The sequence below is a fragment of the Phaseolus vulgaris genome, chromosome 5 (genome assembly GCF_051622355.1).
Source record: "Phaseolus vulgaris cultivar YP4 chromosome 5, ASM5162235v1, whole genome shotgun sequence".
NCBI lineage: Eukaryota > Viridiplantae > Streptophyta > Magnoliopsida > Fabales > Fabaceae > Phaseolus > Phaseolus vulgaris.
The window spans coordinates 7,283,967-7,310,173 of NC_143502.1; the positions used below are offsets into that span (position 1 = coordinate 7,283,967).

Genomic DNA, 26,207 nt, shown 5'->3' on the forward strand with positions numbered 1-26,207 from the left:
CCCATATCCTTTATCATCAGTTTTATCATATAAACATTTGACTGAAAAACATTTAAATTATACTCTTGCTATATCCTTTAATATTGAACCACAATCTTTTGAACAAGCATGTAGACACACAAAGTGGGTTGCTGATATGAATAAAGAAATAAGAGATCTACAAGAAAATCACACATGTTATGTCACTGATCTACCATCTGGAAACACACCCATTGGATACAAATGTGTTTAAAAGATTAAACACAAAGCGGATGGTACTATTGAGAGACATAAGGCTAGACTTGTTGCAAAGGGTTATACCTAACTTGAAGGGATTGACTATTTAGATACCTTTTCTCCTGCTGTTAAACTTACTACTGTTAGAATTTTGTTAACCATTGTTGTAGTTAAAAGTTGGCATTTAAATCAATTAGATGTTGACAAAGCTTTCTTACATGGAGACCTTGAAGAAGAAGTATATATGATACCACCTCCAGAGCTGATAACTGAAAGGCAAAACCATGTTTGCAGACTTACAAAGTCTCTTTATGGTTTAAAACAAGTCAGCAGACAGTGGTTTGCTAAGCTATCTTCTTCCCTTATTTCTTTTGGTTTTTTCTCAATCTATGTCTAATTATTCTCTTTTTACTAGAAAAACTAAAAATTCTCTCTCCATTTTACTTGTTTATGTAGACGATATTATTCTTGCTGGAGATTCATTACAAGAAATTGAAAAAAACAAATATTTCCTAAATTATTCTTTTAATATAAAAGATCTTGGTGAACTAAAATACTTCTTGGGTCTTAAAGTTGCCAGATCTAAGAAAGGAATTCATTTATGTCAAAGGAAATACGCTTTTGACATTTTGGAAGAAACTGGAATGCTAGGAAGTAAACCTTGTTTGACTCCTCTTATGTCGAACACTAAATTTTTGTTAGAAATTGTAGATAAACTTCATAATCGCAATCCCTATAGAAGACTAATTGGAAAACTCCTATATCTCACCAACATTAGACTTGATGTAACCTTTGTTGTCCAACTACTTAACCAATTTGTTCTAGAACCTACAGTTCATCACCAACAAGTTGTGCAACATACTACGCTACATCAAAGCTAATCCTGCGCATGGGTTATTTTTTAATAGTGAATATGAAGTTCACATTAAGGCCTTCAGTGACTCGGATTGGGCATCTTGTCCTAACACAAGACGTTCTACCACCGGCTATTGCATTTTCCTAGGCTACTATCTTATTTCCTGTAAAAGAAAGAAACAACACACTGTTTCTCAGTCTTCTTCTGAAGCAGAATACAGAGCACTTACGACTATTGCTTGTGAACTACAATGGATCAACTATATACTTCGTGACCTTCATGTACAAACTCGTGATCCTAGTACTCTCTATTGTGATAATCAATCGGCTTGCCACATAGCTTATAATCCTAGCTTTCATGAAAGAACGCAACACATTGACATTAACTACCATGTGATTTATGAGAAAATACAGGACAAACACCTACGTTTCCTACCTATTCAATCTTCTGATCAACTAGCGAACATGTTTACGAAAACCTTACAACGGGTTCCCTTCCAAAATTTTGTAAACCAGCTTGGTATGATGAATATACATCATCCAACTTGAGTGGAGGATATTGAGAAAGGAACACACATATTCGCACATATCCACACATATATAGTTTTTTATTTTAGTTTTTTGTAAAACCCTTAAAAAGGGGAACATCTCTTTATTCTAAAGGTAATAATACAATAATAGAAATAAAAAGATAGTTTCCTTTTACCTTGTTGCTTGCTATTAATTCCTTCTTCTTCTCCTCCAATTGTTGCAGCTTACATGCCAGACCCATCAGATTTCTTTTCTTTTTCTTCTTTCCAAAACACACACAATGGAGGCTCAATTCTTTGTTTAAGTTTTTCTTATGCACATATGCTTTTACCCTTTTGCCCCTCTATCATTTTACTACTTTACCCTTAAATTTTTTCTATCTTTTTCTATAGATACCATTAAAAGACAAAATACATTCACTGGATATCAATAAAATAAAAATATTCATTTTTATTAATTTAAAATCCTTATATATTATTATATTATTAAAGTTGGTTGTTAGATGGATGTATTTTCTTAAGAGTGTCAAAACATTATTTCTCTAAGGTGCTCTTGAAATAGCCCTTTAAACATCAATCACTTTTGACTATCCATTTAAAAATAATTTTGAACAATAGTCACTTCTAATGAATAATTGAATATTATTTACTAAGAAGTTACTCCTCATTAAGATAAAAAAAAAAAATCTTAGTAGTGATCAATAGATCACAAGGCTGCTCACTGGAGATGGATAACATATTTCAACATATGCAAGGTCTATGGATTCTCTTCTTATTTGCTAAGTGAACACGAACAATGTTTTCTATTAAAATTTTTTGGGGCACAAAAAATTTGAGCAGTGTTTCGGAAGTATGCAACGTTGTTTCTCTCTTCTTCTTGATGAATTACTTTAAATAAGTGTTGAAGATATAGCTGTAAAAAATTCATTTTTGGCTGTTGAATAGCTTCAACTCACTTGAATGTCGTTCTCATGAGCTTGACCGTGAATGATGCATTAAATACACATTAATTGCTTTTTTCTTCTTTATTGGACATCCTAGTAGCTGGATGTACTTATTTCTTCTTTGACAGTGAACCTTTCCTTGAATTTGACTAAAAGGTAGCAATGCTAGCACACAGGAGTTATTGAAGAAAGTGTTATGAATCATCCTATCCAATGGGTCAATATTCATTCTCTTTAGTAAGCCTTAAATAATGAAATTAGACATGTTAGTCGGTCGGAAAACACCATATAGGATGGTGTCTATCTCTTCAACTAATAAGTTATCATCCCAAGAACCTAAAAACATGACTCATTCATCCTTTAGGCTGTAAGCACTTGTTATGGTTCTTGTTGAGACTTCAATCATCTTCCTAACTACTTTTCCAACAAAGCCATATTCAATAACTTGTGAATTAGACAAAAATCAACCGTTAGCCTCATGGTTCCAATAGTTCCTTGGAGTTAGGAATTACACCCATTCCATTGGACCAAAAACCTTGTCAAGGGGATAATCGAAATATTCTAGATTATTGAAGTAGATGAACTTTTTTGGGTATGAACTACATCTCCAGAATCACACCCATTCCATGAAATGAAAATACCCATATCAAGTAGGAACAAAATACTATATATAAATATCACAAAAATACATAAGAGTTTGAAAATATTACATTCAATACCAAAGAAAGGAAGTTAGCTACTCATGGTAGCCATTAGAAGCAGCAAAAAATGATGGAAAGCAAGAGAAGAAAGTTGATAGCTTATTTTTCTTCACTTTAAGCTTCAAGGGTTTCAATAACTCCTTTTTTTTCCTATTTATCTTCATATATAACTCTTTTTCGATCTTTGGATTAGTGACATCTTACTCAAGTTAGCCAAAGTTGTTCAAGCTAGGCTCAAGCTTGTCCTGAAAAAAAGTAAACTCACTCAAGCAAACCATATCTCACTTAAGTGAGATTCTTGATTCAAAACACCCTTTCTTTGGAGCATTCTTGCTTAGCCAAGTTGTCTCTTGCTTGAGCGAGCCTAAGAAAAATATTTAGATTGAAAGAAAGATAATGAAGAATAAAGAGAAATGAGTAAAAAGTTTGCGAGTAATTTAATTAAAATGATAGAATAAAAAAACTTATGATATATTTACAAAATTGATCAAAAGGCCTTTATGTTAGAAAAGGTAAATATTTGGTTTTTACAATAGGTATTTGCATATTTTGTTTTAGTACAATAAGAGAAAAAAAAGTCTTAGTAATTAATTATCCTTTTGGTCCCTATATTAAGGGTCAATAGTCAATTTTGTCTAGTAATTTTTTAAAAAAATCAATTTCGTCATAAGTTTTTTTTTAAAAAAAAAAATATGTAATTTGATTTTTTTGTTAAATTTGCATAAACGACATTAGATGATGATGTGAAAAATAAAGTGACATATTTATGAACAGTGGACCCATATGTAAGCTGAGTCGCATTTGGAATCATCTTTCTTTTCCAAATTCTTCAAATTGGATCCTAAAATCTTTACCCAGGTGTTGAAGATCCTAAATCTTCAAATTGATTGCTCCAAGTGTTGATTTCCGAAATTAGATAACGAACCATATCTAGATTTTGTTACGCAATTTTTAGTGTTCACGTGTTCTTTATGTGTACCTGATTCTAATTTCAATGAGAAGTAAAAGGTAAGCACAAGAGGCATGGACTCAAACTAACTCAGAAAATTAAGGTTCTTCTACAATACCCAAAATCTAATTTTCAATGTTCTGCAGTACCCCTCACTCAAAAACCCTAAAATTCTTTATATACCTAAAAAAATTCCTCAATTTTCCTTTTTGCCCCACTAACAATTAAATGTTAATCCCCAATTAAAACCATAATGGTGTAGTAGGGATGCATGTAAAAGGCGCAGCCGGTGCCGAGGAAGGTGAAGCCCTTCGTCGGATGAAAAGAGTAGAAGAGGGTTTGGTGAGGGTGAAGATGAGGTTCAATGGGGGAGAATGGATGGGAAAAGAGAAGGGTGTTGCATAACCAATTTGAAGATTTCTAGAACCAATTGTAGAACTAATCCACACCTATCTAAAGATTTAAAATCTAATTTGAAGGTTTCGGAAAAGAAAGATGAGGACTCAAATTAGACGTAGAGTTTATATGTTAGACGGAAACGATAAAATTGGATACATTGACTATTCGTTTTTAATGTAGGAACTAAAAAATAATTATACCTAAATTTTAATTTTTATAGAACTTTATTAATGTAATTAAACATGTGTTTGATCTTTATAATTGTCAGAGTATTACCCTTTGTTTTTTTCTTTATAAACTTAAAATCTCTAGTAACTTCTTCAAAATTAATTGCATAATAATGTTAATTTTTCTTTTAATAAATATACAACAGTTAATAGATCAAACATTTTCTTAATTACCTTAATAATTAATAGAATTAAAAAAAAATAATGTGATAAAATATTTTTTACCAAGATTATTCTTCTTTTTCTTCTTATTATATAAAAAACTAACATCTCAATATATAATTATTAAACCGAATCAACTATTTGTCCTAATAAAAAAAATATATAATTCAAGTTTATTTTGTTATGAGTTAGATACTCGCTTAAAAAATTACACCTTAAAAAACAATTTTTCATAATTATAAAAAATTACTATAGTAAACCTTTATTATTAGTAAAATATTTACTATTAATAAAAAAATATACATCAATGTCTTAAACTTGTACCTTTTAAAAATAAAATTACATAATTATAAAAAAATATTATATATAATATATAATATTTTACGCCACACTTCCAAGATATTTATTTAAGTTGATTGTCTTTTTAATCAAAGATTTACTTAAGCATTTGAAAATTAAAAATTTCGCGTAAAACTCAAGACACCAAAAACACAATTTACGAAATCTAAAATATTATTATACATATTTTATTTTTAAGATATGACAAATGGAAAAAAAAAAAAACTGTCTGTAAAACTTTTGAAGAACTCTTGAATTCAACTTTTTAAACATGATCTAAGCAATTACAACATCGGGTTCTCAATTTACTTTTGGTTACAATATGAAAAATAATGTTTCGGTTTTCATTCTATTTCTATTTGATGTATTATAAAAACTATGATCTAAGCAATTACAACATCATCGGATACAAGTCAAGTTGCTTTCGGTTACAGTTTGAAAATCAATGCTTTACTTTTCTTTCTATTTCTATTTAAAGTATTCAAAAGATTATGATCTAAGCGATTACATCATTGGGTCAACCTCAATTTTCTTTCTTTTTCTATTTAAATTATTCATATAACTTTGACTGTTTATCAATTGGGTTCTTTCTAAGTCCACGGCTTACGGGTTTGTGTTTTCGTTATGAAATATAAAATTTATTATTATTATTATTTTACAAAACGAAGAAAAATATATTTATTCTAATTAACCATAATTAACTGTAAATAATTTAAAATAATATTAAAAAACATCAAGAGTAGAACTTAAAAATAATTTAAAAATTAACAAATGCTAAGAAAAAGATAAAAACAAGACAAAAAAAAGGCATATCTTAATAATACCAAAAATAGGATTGATAAATAGTGGAAGAAACAGAATGGAAAACACGTGGTAGAAACTGGAAAGTGATGTGAAAAATTATAGTACCATGGAAGACGACTTGTTCTCAATCTTGTTGAGTGCAATTTGGCAGGGACTCTAGCCCTCGTTACATTTACACATGGAAGGTCCTGGAACCTTGAAACGAACATGCTTGTGCTGTGTAGAAGCTAAGATCGGAAAATAACGCTTGAGAATATTCCAGAATACACATTAACATTGGTAGCATCTCAATACTCCAGAACCTGCGACTAAAAAGAACATGTAATAATCTTATTTGCAGTTAAAAGCTAGAAGATTCTTTAATTATGCCAAGCTTACATTGACTATAATAGTCATATTTGAATAATTCAAAGTTCAAAACTAGCTATAAATATGAAGGTCTCACTCCTCTTTTGCAATGCAAATCACTTTCTTTTTTGAATCTTGTTTTATCATATCTGTTCTTGAAGTTGAATGAGTATGGCAGATGAGGTGGTTCTGCTAGATTTCTGGCCAAGTCCGTTTGGGATGAGGGTGAGGATCGCACTTGCTGAAAAGGGTATAAATTATGAGTACAAAGAAGAGGACTTGAAGAACAAGAGTCCTCTTCTCCTCCAAATGAACCCAGTTCACAAGAAAATTCCGGTTCTCATTCACAAGGGCAAGCCCATTTCTGAATCTCTCATTGTTGTTCAGTACATTGACGAGGTTTGGCATGACAGAACTCCCTTGTTACCTTCTGACCCTTACCAGAGAGCTCAGGCTAGATTCTGGGCTGACTTTGTTGACAAGAAGGTATCCTTTTTGTGCTTCAATGCTTTGATTCTTACTTGCAACCATGAAGCTTTTGTTATGATTATGGTATATAATGATGTATAGTTTGGTTGTATTGGAAAATGGGAGATGCATAATGTAAGGAAGATGATCCCCACTAGGATAGACATAGCTACTTTCTTCATATCTTTTTATCCTGTGATTTCCATAATTTATATTAAGTGGTTATGAAAGTTTTGTTCTTCTTTAGCAAGATGTAGGAAAAAGTATTAGATTAATAGTTGTGTAAGTTGATCCTTTTCTCATTATTACACTTTTATGATCTGATTGATTGTTAATTCTGAAATGTCAAATAGATGTATGATCTTGGAAGGAAGATTCTTTGGACATCAAAAGGAGAAGAAAACGAAGTTGCTAAGAAGGAGTTCATTGAAACCCTTAAAGTGTTGGAGGAACAACTGGGAGACAGGACTTATTTTGGAGGAGACAATCTTGGTTTCATGGATGTAGCACTTGTACCATTTTACACTTGGTTTGAAGCCTATGAGACTTTTGGCGGCCTCAACTTAGAGAGTGAGTGCCCTAAGTTTATTGCTTGGGCCAAGAGGTGCCTCCAGAAAGAGAGTGTTGCTAAGTCTCTTCCTGATCAACATAAGATCCATGAGATCGTTGTGGAGATGAGAAAGAAATCAGGCATTGAGTAGGTTCATTGAGTAGGTTTAGGTTTCAGCTTAATGATCATAGTAAAGTATTGACTTCCATTCCTCATTCTTAACCTTTCCATTGAATAAAATTTATGTAATAAAAGGCACTACTTGAATGTGCCAAAGTTCATGTCTTCTATAGTAGCTATTGGGAAACCTCGGATGTACCTTTCATGTGGTTGTTGTAATTTAGTATTTTATGTATTATCATATACTTGAGTCGGTGGATGACAGTGTTTGTTACATGAAGTGAAACAAATTTTTAACACGATTGTTATTGCTTTCTTTGTACAATAGGAACATGATTAAAAACAAGCTTGCGAGTTCACAACTTCATTAAGACTTTTGTAACATCATGTTTAGTCAACATTTTGGATATGGAGAAATGATATTTTAAATGTAAATTAAACTTCATGTAATAAGTTACAAGTACATTTTTTTCTATTTTTTTACCACATATGGATTCATCAGGACCATCAGAATTATGTAATAATGTCCCTAGCTTGTTGCTGGCATTTCATATTTCCATCTACCTATGATGTGTGTTTATATAATCACTATAGGATGGTAATAATTAAAAAAGACTTGTCTTTTTACCATATATTATATATTATATAGCTTGAACTCTGCAAAAGAATTAGCTTCCTTTTAATAAGTTATTCAAAGATAATTATATTAATTTATATATAATCATGTTATATATATAAAAAACAGGTATAAAAAGTATGGGACCAAACCAAATCTTTCAAACAAAAGCAAAACTCCTTAAGGATACAACCTATATAAACTTAAAGTCAAAGAGGGACATCTATTTTCTTCCAAAAAAAATGAGAGAAACTTAAATGTCAGGGTCTTATAGTAAACAAGACATTCAATCCACCTTCCTCTAAGAGACCAAGGATCTATTTGAATGTTAGAAAAAACTTAGCAAACTAATGAAGAGTCACACATCACCCAAATACATATGAAGTTGCGTTCAATTGAGATTTCAACCACAAGAATAACACCAACCAATTCATAAAAGAGATTTTTTAACATCGAGGCAAATTCACCTATGTGATCACCACGAATTCACCTATAAATTCCTCCACTAACAACATGACTTAAGCCTCTCTAATTTGATCTTTGTTTCTTGGTCTAGTTTGAATATCAAAAGTCTTCAAAATGGAAAAGTTAATAATATCATTTTTCATATTTTTTTATAGTATTACCTGTCATACAAATATAGCAATGCATTGTATGAAAAGCAGTGTGAAAAGTTACCCAATGTTGGAAGCAAGCAAAATTCCTCATCTTTAAGATCATCTGAACAATGTAGGAAACTAAAACTAACCAAGTCTCCTTGATAAGAGGATTTCCTGCCCTACAGAAGAATATTAAAATATTTCGACCAAACGAGAAATCAAACCTAGAAAGATATCTTGAATCCAAGATTGAAAGTTTACAAATTGGGCATTCAAAGCATCGTAGTTTCCTCTTGCTTGTTATATGAGCTGCATATAGAACAAAGAAAAATGCCTTTCAATTGCACTTATTTATCAGTTGGAATCTTATTATGAAGAATTTTCCATAAAAGTAGTTTTTTTTTTAAGTTCTCATGTTAGACATTATTATGAAATTTGACATATCTTAGTTAGGTTGACACCTCAAGTAACAACAATTATCTGTCACCATATGGAAAAAAATATTATTAAAAGAAAAAGAGAGGAAATACAAGAAAATATGGGGGACTAGATCAAAACTCATATTAACAAAAACGGTATATATGTAATCTATACCTATTAATAAAGAACTCTAAGACAAGACTAATGGAAGCCTATTATACCGATGAAAATACTCTCTATGAATAAAACCTAAGTTACAAAGCTTACCAACACATGCATTCCCTTAACGAAAAATATGAAAAACCATAAACCTGATTTCCCCATAGTAGTTAAGACAAGTGTTCCACTTATTACAAAGCATTCAAGGAACATTAGTTCGAGTAGTAAATGCATCACAGATCAAGGCAGAATCACATCATAAACTAGTAAGATCCATCTTTTGAGCTTGTTCAATATCATGTGTGCAGAATAACTATGGTGAATTAGAGCATCGCAACAGCAGAATTTAAACCATGAGAAAACCAGATAACACCAAAGTGTAGCAGCAGCAATACAACATATAAAACCACACCATTCTCCCCCTATTTGTTTTCACAAATAGAATGAAAGAAGGGATAAAAACAGGATTAAGAAAAACCAGAATACCAGTATGTGTAGCAACACCATTGCAGCAACAAACCTGTGATACCATATCAAAATTGCAGCAAAATCTATGGTGTATCAGAGCTATGACAACAGCAGAATCAAAGTACCATAGACCCCAGAAATTTCAGCAAGGAGACCAAAGTTTCTCCCCCTATCTTTTCTTCATTCAAGTTGGTCAAATGATTGCTCAAGAGGTGGATTTGGTTGAAATATTCTTTCTTCTGTTAAGAGCAAACCTTCCAGACGTTCCAAAGATACATTCACAAATATTCATCAATCCCATGACCACCAATGTGGTTGCCATTCATAAAAAGCTTTGAATTTCAAGGAAAACAAAGAGTATATCTCTTTATGATCTAATTCATAGGCACAAAGAATGCATATTTGACTCATAATGGGTTATGAAAGAAAAGGAACAACTGTAATCATGCATAAGAAATCATAACATCTTTATTCAAATGTGCCAGAGGTATAACAATCGGTTGTTTCGTGCAAACAATCAATTGTTTTTCTGAGACAACAAAAAAATGTTATTTTTCAAAGCAAATCATCTTTCAAAGTGATGAGAAATGCATAATGAAATACATTCATATCTTTGCATTACCTCAACATATTTAGAAGTTCATTTGGTCTTATGAAGCCAAAAGCATAGGATGAACATATACAACTTACTTTACATAGGTCATGAATTTTGACTTGTCAAGAATTTGAGTAAGGTGTATGCTCTTGAACCATAAGCATCACTTTGATTATTCTTCATCATAGCACCCATACTTGAAAGGTCCTGCAACACATAATTGATGCATATACAAAGCAAGTATAGCAGCAAGATAACAAAACACACACAAACTGGTTTTCTGCATATACAACATTAGTAGAAAAACCAGAAAAATGAAGTGTTCAAGAGCTTTCAAGTGCAGAATAGCAAAAACATAATGCACATATTTAAAGCTAACTATACAACCAAATCAAGCATAAAATTCTCCCCCTATTTGATCTACAAATAGAAAATGAGAAGGGTTGTACAAAGCAGAAATCAGAATAATAACACAGTAGTTTAGCAGTACAAACAATTTTGACATTTCAAGAATAAAGCATGTCATAGAGCTTTCAAGAAAACAAGTGGATATAATCTTTTATTATCATACTCTGAGGCACACTCAATGTATATTTGTCTAAAAGCAAGATTTGAAAAAGAGGAATGGTTTAATCATGCATAAGCAAAATTGGCAGCATAATATAAAGGTGTTAGAGGAAAAACAATCGGTTGTTTTGAAAAAACAATTGGTTGTTTTGAAAAAACAATTGGTTGTTTTGAAAAAACAATTGGTTGTTTTACTGTGACAGCAAAAAGAACATTTTTCATAACCAAAAATTACCTTTTAAATTAATGAAATGCAGTATGCAATTTGTTCATACCTTTGCACAGAGAACCCCAATAGATTCACCCAAAAAGAAGACTTTGAGATGTTCATATGGTCAAAAGGCACACTTACATAAATTGAGAAAATAAAAAAACACATACCCTCTTTGAAGTTTTTTTTTTATCAACATTATGCGTGTGCCAAAGATGTCTCTTGACATTCAAAGAACCTTGCAAGACATATACAATTGAAAAGTGTAGGTACAAAGATTGTCTTTGCTCTTGATATTCTTCCCTTTAGCAGTCATTCTTCAAGCCCAAAAGTGATTCTTGGCTGCCAAGGATACCTACAAGAAAACATTAAGAAGCAAGATTTGGTCCCCTTATGAATTTGGGTCCAATGATGTTAGTAGAAGTCTTAGGAACCTCGGAAACCTTAGGAACCCATTTCAAAATACCTTTAGAAACAAAAAACATCTTAATATTGCAGAATCTAATTGAGTGGCCTCTCTTCATGCAATAAAAGCATGTAACAACTGGTTGTTTCGATTTTTCAATCAGTTGTTTTTCTGGCAGTTTTGAAAAAGACTTTGAAAACTCGGTTTTCTTGATCTGTGGATTAAAACCTAAACCTGCTTTTCCAAAAACACAATTTTGAGATCCCAAGACAGTCTCAAAGTTGGATTTACCCTTTGAAAGTCTATCCACAGTTTTCACAAGGTAGTGAACCTTCTTTTCAAGAGAATCACAATTTTCACAAACAAGAGAGTCACACTTGCAAGAAGAGTTCTTGTAAAGCATTTATAGATTTTCAAAATCAGTTTTTGAATTCTCCAACTCTTCTTCTAGAGCCTTGGCTCTGTTTTCAAGCCAGTTATTCAACCCTTTTAACTGGTTGTTAAAGATTACCAATCGGTTAGCTTCCTCATGTGTTTCTTTAAAAGCTTGAAGAAGTTGACTATAATTTTCAGCATTTAAATAATTACAAGAACTTACACTACTTGCATCATCTTCTTCCTTGGTCATCAAACACATATTGACTTCTTTTTTATTTTGCTTTATTTTCCTTCTTGCTTGACTTCTTCTCCTTGCTCTCTTTATTTCATTGGTTCCCTCATGAGTTACTTCAAGTGTATCCCGCATCTCCCTAACAAATCCACATTTTGAGACCCTGAAAAACTCATTAGAATTTAAGGCAGAGGTGATAATATTTTTTGCAATACAATCATATTGTGCTCTTTCACTTTCACTCTTAGTCCATTGGGACCAAGGTTTTTCAAACAAAACATCATCTTTTTCAAACATAGGAATAAAAGGACCATTTTCTATTGCATCCCAAACTCCTCTATCAAGTGATTCAACAAAGATTTTCATTCTAACCTTCCAAAACTAATAGTTCAAACCACAAAATAAAGGTGGCCTGTTTATTGAGGCACCCTCCCCAAAAGGTAATTTTTTAGCCATAAGAAAAATGTTTTTATGATCAAACTTGAATATCTTTCAAGAACCAAGCTCTTGATGCCAATTGTTAGAATATATGGCCTTAAACAAGAGGGGGGTGAATTGTTTATAAGAGATTTTCTCAAACTTTGAAGGTATAATGAAATTCAATGCTGAATTACAGAGAAAAGAATCAAGGAAACAAAGACCCAAAACTGTTTTAAGATGATATCAGAAAAACAATCGGTTGTTTATACTAGTTAGAACTCAAACAACTTAAAAACAGAATTTAAAGAGTTAAGGGTAAGAGATAAGAACACAAGCAATTTATACTGGTTCACTCTTACACCAAGAGCTACATCCAGTTCCCAGAAACCACTGGGTAAACCACTATGCAATCAAAACCAGATTACAAACACCACACACCAAAGTAGTGACCTGGAACCCCTCAAGAAACACACTACCTTTGACATACCACACCAAGAATGTTGATCTTGAACACCTCAAGAACACACAACACTCCTTGGCAACACAAATACAGAAATACAGTAATCAAGGAAGAAGGGAATAGAATACACCTGGGTATTACAAAGCTTAAAGTTCAGAATTACAACCCAATCCTATTCCACACACTTAAGAATGATCCAAAGCTCTTTCAAATCTTGGAAAAATTGTTTTGATAAACTCTTTCTCTTACACCAAGATTAGGAGCGTAAAACCACCTTTATATAGACCAACCAAGTGGTCAAAAATATTTAATAAAGGAGCCAAGGTAGTTAGAGTCATTTAAAGCATATTAAAACCACTTAACAGAATTCTGTTAAGGTTTTCAGAAAAACAATCGATTGTTTTGTCGAAACAATCGGTTGAATTGACTTGACAGCAAAGTCATCCTTTTCAAAAACTGCTAAGGTAAAACAACTTGTTGTTTCGAAATTTCAACCTGTTAACATGTTGTTTCGAAAAACAACCTGTTGAAATTTCAACAACATTTTAGAAAACTCATCTTTTCAAAAGGTTAAAGATTCAAATGAACTTGGATCATCTTAAGGAGTGAATTAACAAGTTTCAAACAACTAGACAACACACACACACACCCAGCAGCAAGGTCTTCAAGCTTTTCTCTTGGATTTGGAGACATCAAAGCATCTTGTTCAACAGTCTCCCCCTATTTAATGAAGACAAATCCCTGGTTTGTTTGTGTTGTTTTTTTTTTAACTTGATAGATCCTGCAAAACAGAATTTGTGCATATACAAAGCAAGTATACCAGTAGGATACCAAGGCACACAAAACCAGTTTTCTGCATAAGCCTTTAAGCAGAAAAACCAGTCAAATAACCATAAAAATTAGTGCCAAAATTAGACTTGTGTGCAGCAAAACTATGATGAATAAGAGCATCGTAGCAACAGAATTTAAACCATGATAAAACCAGATAACACCAGAGTGTAGCAGCAGCAATACAACACATAAAACCACACCAGTTCTGAAATATGTGGTGTATTTGCCAAAGGTAGTGTATGTTCTTGATGGGTTCAAGATCACCATTTTGGTGTGTTGTGTGTGTAATCAAGGTTTTTAATTGTTTAGTGAATTCTCAGTGGTTGTTGAGGATTGAATGTAGCTCTTGGTAAAGAGTGAACCTGTATAAAACTCTTTGTGTTAATTTCTCTATCCTTTCTCTCTTTTAATTTTTTTTTTTGCTTTGTTTTTAACACTGATGGTATAAACAACTGATTATTTCGCAAAAACAACCGGTTGATTTTCTACAATCACATTAAAAACATTTTTGAACTTGGCTAAACTGATTTCTAATTGATTGATTCCTCATTGTCTTTCAATCAACCTTTAACATTTGCGAAAATATTTTATAAACAATTCACTCCCACTCTTGTTTAAGGCCTACATTTCTAACCAAATAATCATTGTTGTCTTTGTGGAGCGTTTGAGGAGACGACAAGTCATCTTTTTGTTGGCCGCAGAGTGTCCCGACTTATTTGGAATCTTTGCTACGCTTGGTTAGGAGTGAGTTTGGTAGACCATCTTGATCCTACTTCGCATTTTACCCAGTTTAAGTTACTCGATGCGCCTACGTCGGTTAATCTAATCTTGGGAAGTATTTGGGTTGCACTAGTCAGTGTCATTTGGAGGCATAGAAACAATTGCATCTATAAAGGTGGAGTGCTCGACCATTCTGAAATTTTCTCCTCGGCTCAATTAAAGGTTTGGTCTTGGGTTTCCTCTAAAGTTCCTTCGGTATGTTTTTCCTTCTCTGATTGGTGCCTAGAACCCCTGGTATGTATTATTTGATTAAAAGCTTGTGGTTGTTTTAGGTTGGTTGGGTTGCTTTCTTTGTGTTGTTGAGGGGTGCTTGATATTGAGAGGGCTTTAAGAGGTAGGCGTTCAAGTTATTCTTAGTTTGAAGGCTTGGTTGGGGTTGTTTGTTTGGTAGGTAGTTGTAGGCATTTTGTTGGGTTGTGCTTTGGTAGGGAGAGAGGTTTGCCCTTCACTATGCTATGTTTTAGGGTTGGTCCACCCCTGAAGTGGATCATATTTATTTATTTTTTCTTGCTGATAAAAAAACTAATCCTAATTAATAATCGAGTATTCTTTACGAAATAGCCATTTCTGGCTAAGATACAAAAAATTTCTGAGTGGAGATCAACAGATAACACAGTTGCTCACTAGAGAGGATTATCGCTATAGACGTATACAAGCTTTGTGCACTTTCCTCTAGCTTTCTAATTAAACACGGATAATTTTCTTTATGAAAATTTTGATGGGCGTATAAATTTTAGCAATATTTCAGTACAATGCAACATGGTCCTTTTTTTTTCTTCTTAAATTGCTTTATATAAGCTTTAAAAAAGCATTCGTTGTAAATCCATTTTTGGCCATTGAACAACTTCAACTCTTTTGAATGTTCTTTCTGCAATTTGACGAGTTCGAAAGTGGATTGTGCATTAAATGCACTCCATGCAACATTAAATGTCATGTTACTCTTTAACATAACCACCTAATAGATGGGATGTGTTTATCCCTTCTTTGACATTGTGCCTTTGGTTGACTTTGTTTAAAGCATAAAGTTATATGAAGTAAATAGTCTTTCCATAATTTTCAATGCTAGCATCGCGACATATTTGAAGAAAAACAAATTTAAGTATTTATCCAAGAGATCCTTTGATATAACTTGTGTTTGCAAAATCTTCTTTAACATACGAAAGCAACCGTCATTCCCTATAACATAAAATAAACATATATGTTTTTGTCTAGTGCGAGCTTAGAATAAACATGTATGTTTTGTGTAGAATAAAATCTTTATCAGATATAATGATAAGACTCCACAATGTTGTATCGTTTGTCAGACGAAACAATTACATCTTATCTGATCAGTTGTTAAAATAAGGTTTCATCTTAAAAATAAAGCATAACAATGTCTACAATTATTTTCAACACTTAATCAAAATCATAAATGTTTATAAATTTTGTACAATAAGTATTTATAAATTTTATTTTTAGTACAATAAAAAAATAGTCTTAATATAATTTTTTTAATTTTGTTAGTTTAAAATTAACGTTATTAATGTTAATTTTATCTTTAATAACACATGAAAATTACTAAAGATCAAACACTTTGTCATTTACCTCAATCATTAACAGAGTATAAACAAAAATATATAATTAATTTTTTATAATAAAATTGTTTTTCTTTTTTTTCTTATTATATAAAAACTAAATATATAAATACTTATTCTAAACAAATAAATATAATTCAAGTTTAACTATTTATCCAAAAAAAATGTAATTCAAGTTTAGTTTGTTACGAGTTAGATACTCGCTTAAAAAATTAGACCTTAAGAAACAATTTTTCATAATTATAAAAATATACTCATAATAAACCTTTATTATTAGTAAAATATTTACTAATAATAAAAAAATATACATCAAAGTCTTAAAGTTGTACCTTATTAAAACTATTATTTACATAATTATAAAAGAAATACTATTTTTGTAAATATATATATATATATATATATATATATTATGCCACACTACCAAGATATTTATTTAAGTAGATTGTCTTTTTTAATCAAAGATTTATTTAAGCATTTGAAAATTAAAAATGTCGCTTAAAACACAAGACACCAAAAACATAATTTACGAAATCTAAAATATTATTATACATATTTTATATTTCAGATATGACAAATAAAAACAAAAATAATGTTGGGTTTTCATTTTATTTGTATTTGATGTATTATAAAACTATGATCTAAGCCATTACAACATCATCGGATGCAACTCAAGTTGCTTTTGGTTACAGTTTAAAAATCAATGCTTTTCTTTTCTTTCTATTTCTACTTAAAGTTTTCAAAAGACTATGATCTAAGCGATTACATCATCGGGTCAACCTCAAGTTCCTTTCTTTTTCTTTTTAAATTATTCATATAACTTTGACTGTTTATTAATTGGGTTGTTTCTAACTCCACGAATTATTTTACAAAACGAAGAAAAATATATTTATTCTACTTAGCACTTTTACTTTTAATACTAAACTAACTATAATTAACTGTAAAGAATTAAATATAATATTAAAAACATCAAGATTAGAACTTAAAAATCATTTTAAAATTAATAATTACTTAAAAATAGATAAAAACAAGACAACTTAATAATACCAAATATATGAAAACTATTACTTAAAAACTAATTTTAGATAACAAAATAATTAGTTATTATTCAACTAAAATAAGAAGTATTTTATAAACTAAATTTTTTATTGATATTTAAAATAATTTTTATTATTGATAAAAAAAATTATAAAATAGTTTCTAAATCAGTATTAACTATTAGCTACTTACTACTTTATATTCCCAATTAGTCTCTATAAATATTTTATATATTACTTTAGAAACTAAAATAGTAAGTAGTTAAAAAAAATTTAGTAACTAATTTAGATACCAATTTAAAAACTATTTTATAGATTTTTATTAATAATAAAAATCATTTTAAAAAAAAAATTAGTCTTTAAAATAATATCTAATTTAATTGGTATAATAAATAAATATCTTTTATCTTTAAATTTATTGTTAGGAGAACACGTGGTAGAAAATAGAATGTGATGTGAAAAATTATAGCACCGTGGAAGAGGACTTGTTCTCGATCTTGTTTAGTGCAGTTTGGCAGGGACTCTGGCCCTCGTCACATTTAGATATGGAATGTCCTTTCAAATTAACATGCTTGTGCTGTGTAGAAGCTAAGATAAAAAAATAACACTTTAGAATATTCCAGAATACACATTAACAATGGTAGCATCTCAATACTCCAGAACCTGCGAACCAAAAACAACATGTAATAATCTTATTTGCAGTTAAGCTAGATGATTCTTTAATTATGCCAAACTTACATTGACTATAATAGTTATATTTGAATAATTCAAAGTTCAAAACTAGCTATAAATATGAAGGCCTCACTCTTCTTTTGCAATGGAAATCACTTTCTTATTTGATTCTTCTTTTATTATCTGTTCTTGAAGTTGAATGAGTATGGCAGATGAGGTGGTTCTGCTAGATTTCTGGCCAAGTCCGTTTGGAATGAGGGTGAGGATCGCACTTGCTGAAAAGGGTATAAACTATGAGTACAAAGAAGAGGACTTGAAGAACAAGAGTCCTCTTCTCCTCCAAATGAACCCAGTTCACAAGAAAATTCCTGTTCTCATTCACAAGGGCAAGCCCATTTCTGAATCTCTCATTGTTGTTCAGTACATTGACGAGGTTTGGCATGACAGAACTCCCTTGTTACCTTCTGACCCTTACCAGAGAGCTCAGGCTAGATTCTGGGCTGACTATGTTGACAAGAAGGTAACCTTTTTGTGCTTCAATGCTTTGATTCTTACTTGCAACCTTTTTGGGCTGACTATGTTATGATTATGGTATATAATGATGTATAGTTTGGTTGTATTGGAATATGGGAGATGCATAATGTAAGGAAGATGGTCCCCACTAGGATAGAAATAGCTACTTTCTTTAGAGATTTTTATCCTGTGATTTCCATAATTTATATTAAGTGGTTATGAGAGTTTTGTTCTTCTTTAGCAAGATGTAGGAAAAAGTATTAGATTAATAGGTCTGTAAGTTTATCCTTTTCTCATTATTACATTCTTATGATCTAATTGAGTGTTAATTCTGAAATGTCAAATAGATATATGATAATGGAAGGAAGATTGTTTGGACATCAAAAGGAGAAGAAAAAGAAGTTGCTAAGAAGGAGTTCATAGAAGGCCTTAAAGTGTTGGAGGAACAGCTGGGAGACAAGACTTATTTTGGAGGAGACAATCTTGGTTTTGTGGATGTAGCACTTGTACCATTTTACACTTGGTTTGAAGCCTATGAGACTTTTGGGGTTTTCAACTTAGAGAGTGAGTGTCCAAAGTTTATTGCTTGGGCCAAGAGGTGCCTCCAGAAAGAGAGTGTTGCTAAGTCTCTTCCTGATCAACATAAGATCCATGAGATTGTTGTGGAGATGAGAAAGAAATCAGGCATTCAGTAGGTTCAGGTTTCAACTTAATGATCATAATAAAGTATTGGCTTCCATTCCTCATTCATAACCTTTCCATTGAATAAAATTTATGTAATAAAAGGCACTACTTGAATGTGCCAAAGTTCATGTCTTCTGTAGTAGCTTTTGGGAAACCTCGGATGTACCTTTCATGTGTTTATTGTAATTTAGTATTTTATGTATTATCATATACTTGAGTCAGTGGATGACAGTGTTTGTTACTTGAAGTGAAACGAAGTTTTAACATGGTTGTTATTGCTTTCTTTATACAATAGGAACATGATTAAAAACAAGCTTGCGAGTTCCCAACTTCATTAAGAGTTTTGTAACATCATGTTTAGTCAACATTTTGGATATAGAGAAATGATTATATATTTTAAGTGTAAATTAAACTTCATATAATAAGTATTTTTTTACCATATATGGATTCATCAGACCATCAAATTATTAATAATGTCCCTAGCTTGTTGCTGGCATTTCATATTTCCATCTATCTCTGATATGTGTGTATATAATCACTATAGGATGGTAATAATCAAAAGAGTCTTGTCTTTATACCATATATTATATGTTATATAGTATGAACTCTACAAAAGAATTAGCTTCCTTTTAATAAGTTATTATATTAATTTTATATATAATCATGTTATACATCACTATATAAAAAAAAGTATAAAAAGTATGGGACCAAACCAAATCTTTCAACACAAAAGCAAAAGTCCTTAAGGATACAACTTATATAAACCTAAAGTCAAAGAGGGACATCTATTTTCTTCCCAGAAAAATGAGAGAAACTTAAATGTCAGGGTCTTATAGTTCTCAAGACATTCAATCCACCTTCCTCTAAGAGACTAAGGATTTATCTGAATGTTAGAAAAAACTTAGCAAACTAATGAAGAGTCACACATCACCCAAATACATCTGAAGTTGCGTTCAATTGAGATTTCAACCACAAGAATAACACCAACCAATTCATAAAAGATATTTTTTAACATCGAGACAAATTCATGTATATGATCACCACGACTTCACCAATAAATTCCTCCACTAGCAACATGACTTATGCCTCCCTAATTTGATCTTTGTTCCTTGGTCTAGTTTGAATATCAAAAGTCTTCAAAATGGAAAAGTTAATAATATCATTTTCATATTTTTCTTTATAGAATTACTTTTCATACAAATATTGCAATGCATTGTATAAAAAGGAGTGTGAAAAGTTACCCAATGTTGGAAGCAAGAAAAATTCCTCATCTTTAAGATCATCTGAACAATGTAGGAAACTACAACTAACCAAGTCTTCTTGATAAGAGGATTTCCTGCCCTACGGAAGAATGTTAAAATATTTTGACCAAACAAGAAAATCAAACCTAGAAAGATATCTTGAAGCCAAGATTGGAAGTTTACAAATTGGGCATTCAAAACATCGTGCTTTCCTCTTGCTTGTTATATAAGCTGCATATTGAACAAAAGAAAATGCCTTTCAATTGCACTTATTTATCAGTTAGGATTTAATTATGAAGAATTTTCCATAAAAGTAGAGTTCTTTTTTAAGTTCTCATGTTAGAAATTATTATGAAATTTGACATATATTAGTTAGGCTGACACCTCAAGTAACAACAATCATTTGTCACCATATGCAAAAGAAATATTATTAAAAGAAAAAAGAAAGGAAATACAAGAAAATATGGGGGAACTAGACCAAAACTCATATTAAAAAAAATGGTACATATGTAATCTATACCTATTAATAAAGAACTCGAAGAGAAGACTAATGGAAGCCTATTATACCGATGAAAATACTCTCTATGAATAAAACCTAAGTTACCAAGCTTACCAACACATGCACTCCCTTCACGAAAAATATGAAAAACCTTAAACCTGATTTCCCCACAGTAGTTAAGACAAATGTTCCACCTATTACAAAGCATCCAAGGATTATTAGTTCTATCATTAAATGCATCACAAATCAAGGCAGAATCACATTCAAGCCATTAAGTAGTAAGACCCAATACACTTTGTTATGTTTTATTTTTATGGGTATGCTTAGGCAGTAGATGCTCATTGTGTTTTAAGTTTTTGCTGCATCCACAATCATTATTATTCCACATGGTTCTGCTGCATAATGTTGTATAATGGGTGTTGAATTGTGGTACTTTGGGGGATCTTAGACAATAGTCTCATTAGATCATTTGTGTAGTCTTTTATGGGTTGGTGGAAGGGATATTCATTTTATGAATGAGTTTTGTTTTGTTATCAAGAAACCAATACCCTTAGTTGGTTTGGGTTTCTTGGATTCTGTATACGGGTTTAGATACCCCTGAAGTATCTCTTTTATTATATTTTATTCTTTCCTGATAAAAAAAACATTCAAGCGATAAACTAGTAAGACCCATCTTTTGAGTTTGTTCAATAACATGTATAACTCCATAAAACTCAGCCACCAAAGCAGTCTAAACATCAAGAAAAGTAGAGAAATCACCAATAAACTTCCTCATACTCCTACGAAAAATACCACCACAAGAAGCAAGACCAGGAGAACCCCTAGTAGAACCATTAGTGTTTATTTTAACCCAATCTGGAGAAAGAAACTCTCATCTAACAGGAATATGAGATAGAACTTTACCACTACGAGTATTAATACCAAAAAACTTAAATACCTTGAAATCAAACATATCATTTCGCATATAACTTTTAGACTAATTATCCACTAGACAAGTGAGATCTTTAATGATCGAAATGGCCCTAGAAACATCAATTACGCCATATCATCTAAATAGAAAAAATTATCACAACCAGTTTAATCAAATTAAGCAAAGGACTACCATCACTCTTAATAAAAGAAAGGAAATCATCCACATTAGAGAATGAGAATAGGAAAATTTACTGATAATATTATTATTTTGCTTGGAGTTAGGATTTGAACCCAGAGCCAAATAAAAAGTATCAACTTAACCATTTGGACAAATGATCATTTCTTATATGGGAGACCCATAAAAGTAGGGTTTTCGTAGGAGAAATATTGGGAAATAAAAAATACTTGCTCCATAAATAAGTAGAAATATTGGGAAACCAAATATACTTGCCCTATAAATAAGTAGCGGAGGAATGAATGAAAGAATAAGCAACTTTATAATATTTAAAAAAAAAAAAATTCTGACGAAAGAAATATGTAAGTCACAAATCCTTCATCACAAATTATACATTACCGATGAATTATCTATGTGAAAATAAATCCATATGAAAATTAGAGCGTAAGTACATTTACATAAGAAAATCTTGGCGTCAGTAATGTTATCTGTTCCTGGCGGTTGACCGAAAAGATCTTTGTGCGTTGCCTTGACTCGTGAACAAGGATTCCTTCGTCTCCAACTCAGATCTTCACCCTACTCCGTCGTGAACACCTGAAAAGGAGTGAGCAAAAGGGCGCCCTCGCGGCCGTTTGCACTCCGACGATCAAGTCAGCGAGCAGAAAACACCAAGCACCTCCATATCGGAGCACCGTAACTGAATGCTTTGAAGGTGTGTAACTGAATTGTAACTAACTTCTCTCTCTCCCCCCAATCACTCGTGCGTACAGTGAGTAAGCGAGCAAATGATTAGAGTGTGTGTGTAATGAGTAAAACGTACCTCCCTAAGCTTTCAGAGAAGCTTATGTACCTTGGGTTTTAGTGCTTACTGCCACGTGGCCCTTTCTGACTTAATCGCGAATCCACGTGAAAGGCCTTACAACGCTGTAACCCAACTTAGGGAAATCCCAGCGTGTAAATCTTCCTTCCTCGAAGTGCATCTGGCGCAAGGGGTGATTGTTTGGGTGCCAACTCATGCGCCCCACCTTCTAGTCACTTGCCCTGGGAGTGTATCTGCCTTCCTCTAGTACCACGTACGTGGATTACCCCTGGGGTGTGGCCCTCTCCCGGGTTATATCTATCCCAAGGATTCTCCAGAGGTGGCGTGGGTACTTCACGAGTCAGGTTACTCCCTACTGGTACTAGGGATATGGCCTTGAAGCCACCTTTCTTTGTCCCTTATTACTGTTCTTGGGTACCGGGGTCCGAGGCCTCCTTGTCCGCACCGTGGCCTCTTATTGTGTCATCCCCTCCACGGTCTTCCCTACTCATGGGTATCGGGGGATGGCAGCATCGACGCCTGAACATACTCTTAGTAGAACAAGTCGCGCCTCTAGTATGGGAGACGCCTCAACCTGGCGACGTCCACACCTGGCGACGCCCAAAGCGGTCAACTCTAACTTTCCTCCTTGGGGTCCCCTTTGGTGGATCCCGCCATATGTTTGACTTTGACTTTGACTCTGGTCAACGCCCGGAGACAGGTCGGTACATTATCTATGAAATAATCTGTAGGTAATTATTATGAGTAATACCCAAATCTAAATGACGTATGTAATATTATGAATATGTTTAGTAATGGAAATATCATTCCTACATAAGAAATCTATGGATTACCAATTGTTGTAATTGTCAATATATTTACATTTAAAAAATCAGAAAAATATTTATGCGTGAGATTACTGATGAAATAATTCGTATTTAAATAATTCATATGTATGTAAATTTGTATGTAGGTTACCTAATGAAAAAAATGTTTGTCTATAAATTAGTGTGAAAATAATTTTTAATTAAAAAATTATAAATTCGTATGTAAATTTATATGTAAAGAATTTGTATGTAAGTTACTTGGTGTAAAAAATATATACTGGTAAATTTGTCTAAAATTTGTTTTTTAATAAAAATAATTACTTAGTATCCACTTTCTTTGTACTTCTGTAACTCAATTGAGAAAATCAACTCATAATTTTTCTTGTTATACAAAAATATAAATTATGGAAGTTAGGTTTTGACCATGTCAGCCTCCTAATTAGTAATTAGGGAAATTAAAACCCTAACTTAGGAGATCAATGCATGGCTACAGCCTAGCACCAAATGGTTGAGCATTAGTCCTTCAAGAAGAAACGCTTATAAAAGCCCGAAAGAAGAAAATTTTTCTTGAAGTGGAATGAATACACCTTGGAGAGTCGATTTTCCTTACAAAGTACAGATGCATTTTTGCCTTGTAAAATAGTCTCATATTCCTTGAGTCATGTAGTGCAAGAGCAGCTCCAACATCTATATACAGAGCCCTTCGACTCTTGTAATTTTTACATTGATTGAATTTAAATTGAATGACTTATTTGTTATCTTCTTGTGATGTGAGTTAATTTTAAGATTGCACATTTTAAAAGTTTCACTTTGTTTATGATTTTTGGGTTTACCAATTTTAGGTGAGAACCCTAACAAGATTCCCACTGGACACGAACTTAACCAAGTGGTTAAGTAAGTGTGAAGGTTCACTTCAGAAGGGAAAATAGAAAAACACAAATATATGGTGATTATGATGATGAAGGTGCGGAAGCTAACATGAACAAAGATGAAGATGACAATATATGGACTAAAAATAAAGAAGATAAGAGAACGAAGATGAGAGGTAAGAGTGGCGCAAAAGAGAGAATAAAATAGAAAAGATGAAGGGATAAGAAAGCTTAGGGAGAATGGAAGATGTCACGCCACTCGGAGTAGAGGAACTCCAAGATGAGTGGTGCAAGAGCCGCCACTTGAGATATTACCCACCCAAGATAAGACCCAAAGCTGCCACTTGGGATATTACCCACCCAAGATAAGACCCGTATAAAAGAAATACTCTTACTCACAAATTCACTCAAGTAGAGTTTCTTTACTTCAAATTTCAATGTGTAAATACATGGAAGAAGGCACCCTTTATATAGGAAGGAGTGACTTGGAGGGCAAGATGAGTGAGGGGTAGAAAAGGAAGGGGAGAGGGGTTGCCTAGGGTGTTGACCATGGTCAAAACCATCCCTTAGGCATAGCTTCTAGAAGCTAAGGCTACATTGTAACCCTAATGGACTACGTACAAGTTAAAATGATAAATGCACCCCCTATTGTGCTAAATGTACCTACTCTGGCCTATTATACTATTTGGACCCCCAAAGTGAGCCCAAATTATTTACAACATATTTTTATTTTTAAGAAGACCAGAAGAAAGAACAGTTGATGTTCTGGTGTATGCCACGTTCCTCTTCTGGTAAGGCCTGTCGGATCTTGGTGGAGTCTTGACTTGATTGCTGAGATGACTGCTCACCGTGTGAATTGTCTCTTGAGTCCTTAGTCATCTATTTGTCTTCTTGGATTATACCATCTTGTTCTTGGGGTCTTTAAATGGAAGTAATATTCTCCTTTCCTTCCTTGAATGTTTTAACAATTTTCTAGGTCTTTTACTGAACACATGGAGATGCTTCCATCATTTTGGCATCAAGAGTCAGACTTGGAGGTTTTCAACAACTAAGTTTTCTTTCTTTGTGTGTTTGCTTCTTGTCTTACTCTTAATTTCCTTTCACTTTTAGGATATTTTAAATTCCTTTTTAGCACATATCAATTTTGTTGCTTAATTGATTCAATTCTTAGCGTAAAAGTTTCTTATATCAATACAATGTCTAGGTTTCCTATTGCATGCTTTGTTAGTCCAATTTAAATTTGGTTCTTTTTCACATTACATAGATTTAAATGTATGAACCTTCCAATTATGTTTAGAGTTTTGTTTAGTTCTTTAATTGTTCATCAATTCCTTAGACGTAGTTCATATAAGTTTTACACAATTTGCTTAAGTTTATAACACAACCTAATTGTTTGCTAGCTTCTTCTTTTTTTGAACTTTTATTTTCTTTTAGTTTCCAACAAAGTTTTGAAAATTTTCTTAAACAATTAAATTGCAGTGTGCCGAGAGAGTTTTGAGAGATTTTCATTAATTTTGGGTTGAATTTTTGTCTCGATCATGATACATGCACTTGTCAGTTGAATTGGAGTGGAATTGATTTTTAGTTGAGTTATTCGTAAAAAAAATGTAAACAAGTGTAGAAATATGAAATGTATGGCCTCCTAAAATGATAA

At 32.2% G+C, this 26,207-nt stretch overlaps 2 protein-coding genes across 2 annotated transcripts; both read left to right on the forward strand.

Annotated features, from left to right (window-relative positions):
• The first annotated feature begins 6,572 nt into the window (after positions 1 to 6,572).
• On the forward strand, positions 6,573 to 7,979 carry LOC137835019 (putative glutathione S-transferase). Its single transcript, XM_068643310.2, has 2 exons — positions 6,573 to 6,960; positions 7,296 to 7,979. Exons 1-2 carry the CDS (start codon positions 6,640 to 6,642, stop codon positions 7,641 to 7,643), a joined length of 669 nt encoding a protein of 222 aa, XP_068499411.1. The 5' UTR covers positions 6,573 to 6,639; the 3' UTR covers positions 7,644 to 7,979.
• A 10,199-nt stretch (positions 7,980 to 18,178) lies between these two features.
• LOC137835020 (putative glutathione S-transferase) lies at positions 18,179 to 19,508 on the forward strand. The gene is made up of 2 exons (XM_068643311.2): positions 18,179 to 18,554; positions 18,895 to 19,508. The coding sequence occupies exons 1-2, from the start codon at positions 18,234 to 18,236 to the stop codon at positions 19,240 to 19,242; spliced, it is 669 nt and encodes a 222-aa protein (XP_068499412.1). The 5' UTR covers positions 18,179 to 18,233; the 3' UTR covers positions 19,243 to 19,508.
• The last annotated feature ends 6,699 nt before the right edge of the window (positions 19,509 to 26,207 follow it).

Coding starts and splice junctions, on each gene's coding strand:
- LOC137835019 (XM_068643310.2), top strand. CDS start 6,640: ATGAGTATGGCAGATGAGGTGGTTCTGCTAGATTTCTGGCCAAGTCCG. Junction 6,961..7,295: donor CTGACTTTGTTGACAAGAAG/GTATCCTTTTTG, acceptor AATGTCAAATAG/ATGTATGATCTTGGAAGGAA.
- LOC137835020 (XM_068643311.2), top strand. CDS start 18,234: ATGAGTATGGCAGATGAGGTGGTTCTGCTAGATTTCTGGCCAAGTCCG. Junction 18,555..18,894: donor CTGACTATGTTGACAAGAAG/GTAACCTTTTTG, acceptor AATGTCAAATAG/ATATATGATAATGGAAGGAA.